The sequence below is a fragment of the Myotis brandtii genome, unplaced genomic scaffold (assembly GCF_000412655.1).
Source record: "Myotis brandtii unplaced genomic scaffold, ASM41265v1 scaffold603, whole genome shotgun sequence".
NCBI lineage: Eukaryota > Metazoa > Chordata > Mammalia > Chiroptera > Vespertilionidae > Myotis > Myotis brandtii.
This window is the reverse complement of record NW_005370284.1, coordinates 480,601-483,877: the sequence shown is the minus strand read 5'-3', so window position 1 is coordinate 483,877 and position 3,277 is coordinate 480,601. Positions and strand designations below refer to the sequence as shown.

Here is a 3,277-nt window from a genome sequence, read left to right as displayed (position 1 = left end):
GTGTTTGGAACTGTGCCAAGTTCCGGGCAGCCGGCTTCGGGCTGAGTGGAAGATTCCCTACCTCCTGCTGCTCTCTGTACTTCCCAACGAAGCATGAACTTCCCCCAAATGAAACCGAGTCTGCAAAGGCTTGAAGCATTTCCCTATTTTAATGTTTGCCTTTGAGCAAAAACGTATTTTACAAAACCCATTTAAAAACCCCCTATAACCCAAAGGCAAAAGACACAACTTTTAAGGTGATGAGAAACCACACTGTGTACCTGGCCTGTGTGCTCTGTGAGTCTCTGTAAGATCCCAATCCCAGGGGAAAACTTCCTCCCATGAAGGAGGCGATTCAATCACATCTTCTGAAAATGGGCGTTTTTCTGTATCGTGCAGAATAAACCCAAGTGACGGTTTCGGTTTTAATCACGCTTTTTAGAGATCAAATACGACGTGAACAGCATTTCTAATGACTGAGCAGCATTTGCTGGAAGTGCAAGCTCGCTGTGTAAGCGGGAACCCCTTTCCGCCTGCCGGGCCGCCCCCTGCCACCTGCACCCGTGAGCACGACCTGAGAGGCACCTGCACACACCTGCTCAGCTGGACGCGACGACCAGCCTGCCCAGACCCCATGCCCTAAGCCGGCGGTTCTCAACCTTCCTAATGCCGCGGCCCTTTAATACAGTTCCTCATGTGGTGGTGACCCCCAACCACAAAATTATTTTCGTTGCTGCTTCATAACTGTAATTTTGCTACTGTTATGAATCGTCATGTAAATATCTGATATGCAGGATGTATTTTCATTGTTACAAATTGAACATAATTAAAGCACAGTGATTAATCACAAAAACAATATGGAATTATACATGTTTTTCCGATGGTCTTAGGAGACCCCTGTGAAAGGGTCGTTTGACCCCCAAAGGGGTCGCGACCCACAGGTTGAGAACCGCTGCCCTAAGCGAAGAGAGGAAGTATTCAACGTGTGCCCAGTGCTCACAGAAGGAAGACAAAACACGCGCTCACCCCACAACACCTGCGTGGAACCCCACGAGCACATTTCTCGGGAGCCCACGGTGCCGAGCTCGGCCTGGAGGGACCCAGAGGGACCGGCCCAGAGCCAGGACCTGGAGGGACCTGGAGGGACCTGGAATGACCTGCAGGGCCCGGCCCAGAGGGAGGACCTGGAGGGACCGGCCCAGAGCACGCGGGCCTGGAGCCCGGGAGGCCCACGCGGAGCCCCGATGAGAGTGAAGGACACAAGAGCTCGCTCCACAGCAGGGCGTGTGCGGGACGCGACCAACAAGAACCGAACCACCGCCTGAGGAGGTCACAGGAAAAAGGGGGGAACCGACTGCAGGGACACAGCCTGGATGAAACGACACGCTGAGAGGCCGACGTTCTACCCCATGAGCTCGAGGCAGGTGCTGAGCAGCCGCAGGCCTGGTGGGTCAGCACAGCCTCTCCACAGCGTGTCCCCCACACGGGCTGCGTGGGGACGAGCGTCTGCGTGGACACGCCCTGCATCACGGGGAAGCCGCGTGCCATGCCGAGGAACATACGCTGGGCCCCTGGTCTGACCTGCTCACAGGCGGCACGTCCAAGAAACCGGCCGCTCGGTGTCCCCCCGGCCGTCCTGGCGAAGGACAGAGTGACCGACGGGCTCCTGACCCGGCCTCGGTCTCTGCTCTCTGCCTCTCTCATCCGTGTCTGTCCCACGACCAAATTCCCCTGAGTTAGAAACATCTCTAGAGCTGGAGGAGGCGCCCCTGAGCCTGCTGACCTCGGGGTGCAGGGAGGAGGGCGCCCCTGAGCCTGCTGACCTCAGGGTGCAGGGAGGACGCCCCTGAGCCTACTGATCTCGGGGTGAAGGGAGGAGGGTGCCCCTGAGCCTGCTGACCTCGGGGTACAGGGAGGACGCCCCTGAGCCTAGGTCTCTGCTCTCTGCCTCTCTCATCCGTGTCTGTCCCACGACCAAATTCCCCTGAGTTAGAAACATCTCTAGAGCTGGAGGAGGCGCCCCCTGAGCCTGCTGACCTCGGGGTGCAGGGAGGAGAAGGACACCCTAAGCCTGCTGACCTCGGGGTACAGGGAGGAGGAGGGCGCCCCTGAGCCTGCTGACCTCGGGGTGCAGGGAGGAGGGCGCCCCTGGGCCCGCTGACCTCGGGGTGCAGCATACCAGGGCCAGGGCACCCAGGTCACCTCTGCGACCACGGCAGCCACAGTCCCCGCTCCGACACGAGAGACCAGGTCAGTTCACCCCGAGGAAGCGGACGGGGACCTTGTCTTGTCGGTGGCGGCGGCTGCGCTGAGTCACTGCGGTGACTGACCTGGACGGTGCTGGGGCTGCAGCTGGGACGGCCGGACACCCGGGCAGACAGGTGACGCTGTGACAGACAGGGCTGTGCGAGGGCCTCGCGTTTGGCAGCGGTTCTGTTTGATGCAGGTCATTTAATACTGACCGTGTGCCGAGTGAGCCGTGGTCCCAGGCCTGGGCTACACGGTGACACCACCCGCACAGGAGCGAGGCCACGGGAACTCGGGTTCGGCCGCGCCTCCAGACACCCCACAATTCAGGGTGACGCGGCCGAGCTCGCGGCCCACGGGCCTGAACCCACTGAGGAATCAGCAGCTGAAATGCGTTCCTTTTGGGTCAACGCACGATGCCTTCGCGCTGCTGTCAATCCCCCTGCGAAGCCCCTAACAGCTGCGAGGACACCTACTACCTGTTACCACTTCCGACCGGCTGCCTCCCGCAAGCGCCTGACCGGGCTGGGTTGGAACCCGCAACCCAGGTACGTGCCCCTGACCAGGAATCGAACCCACAACCCTTTGGTGCAGGGCCGGCACTCTAACCACTGAACTCCACCGGCCCGGGCCTTCATTCACATTTAATACCTAAGGGCCCGGATCAGACAGGGACCTGCTCACGGAGGGGACTGGGTTTCATTAAAGCAAAGCCACTCCCACTCGGCGTCCGTCTCCCCATCTCCACTCACCAGCCGTCTCCCCACATTCTGCTCACACCCCACAGCGATGGCTGCGTCAGGAACCCCTCCAGCTCGTGTCCTGACCACGTGGCCGAGTGGCCCAGGCGTCACAGACTCGCTCCCAGCAGGAGCTCGATCCCTGGCCCCAACCCCGCCCCCCATAAGGGGACGGGTGGGCTCTGTCCTCCCGCCTCCAGCAGCGTTTCTGCTCAGATAACCACCCCTACGCCTCCCGAAAACCCAGACCGACCGGGAACCCCTCCGGACACGGGTCCCGGGACGCGCGGGCCTCACCTGGGGCAGCGGGC

General features: G+C 60.7%; 1 protein-coding gene across 1 annotated transcript in view; it reads right to left on the bottom strand.

The window, feature by feature from the left end:
• The window catches only part of UGT8 (UDP glycosyltransferase 8), a gene marked incomplete at its 3' end in the record, with an annotated part of 38,256 nt that overhangs the window by 14,194 nt on the left and 20,785 nt on the right, over nucleotides 1-3,277 (bottom strand). The window contains exon 4 of the mRNA XM_014550538.1: nucleotides 2,310-2,412. Coding sequence (XP_014406024.1) covers nucleotides 2,310-2,412 — 103 coding nt within the window. The remainder of the gene's footprint in view (nucleotides 1-2,309; nucleotides 2,413-3,277) is intronic.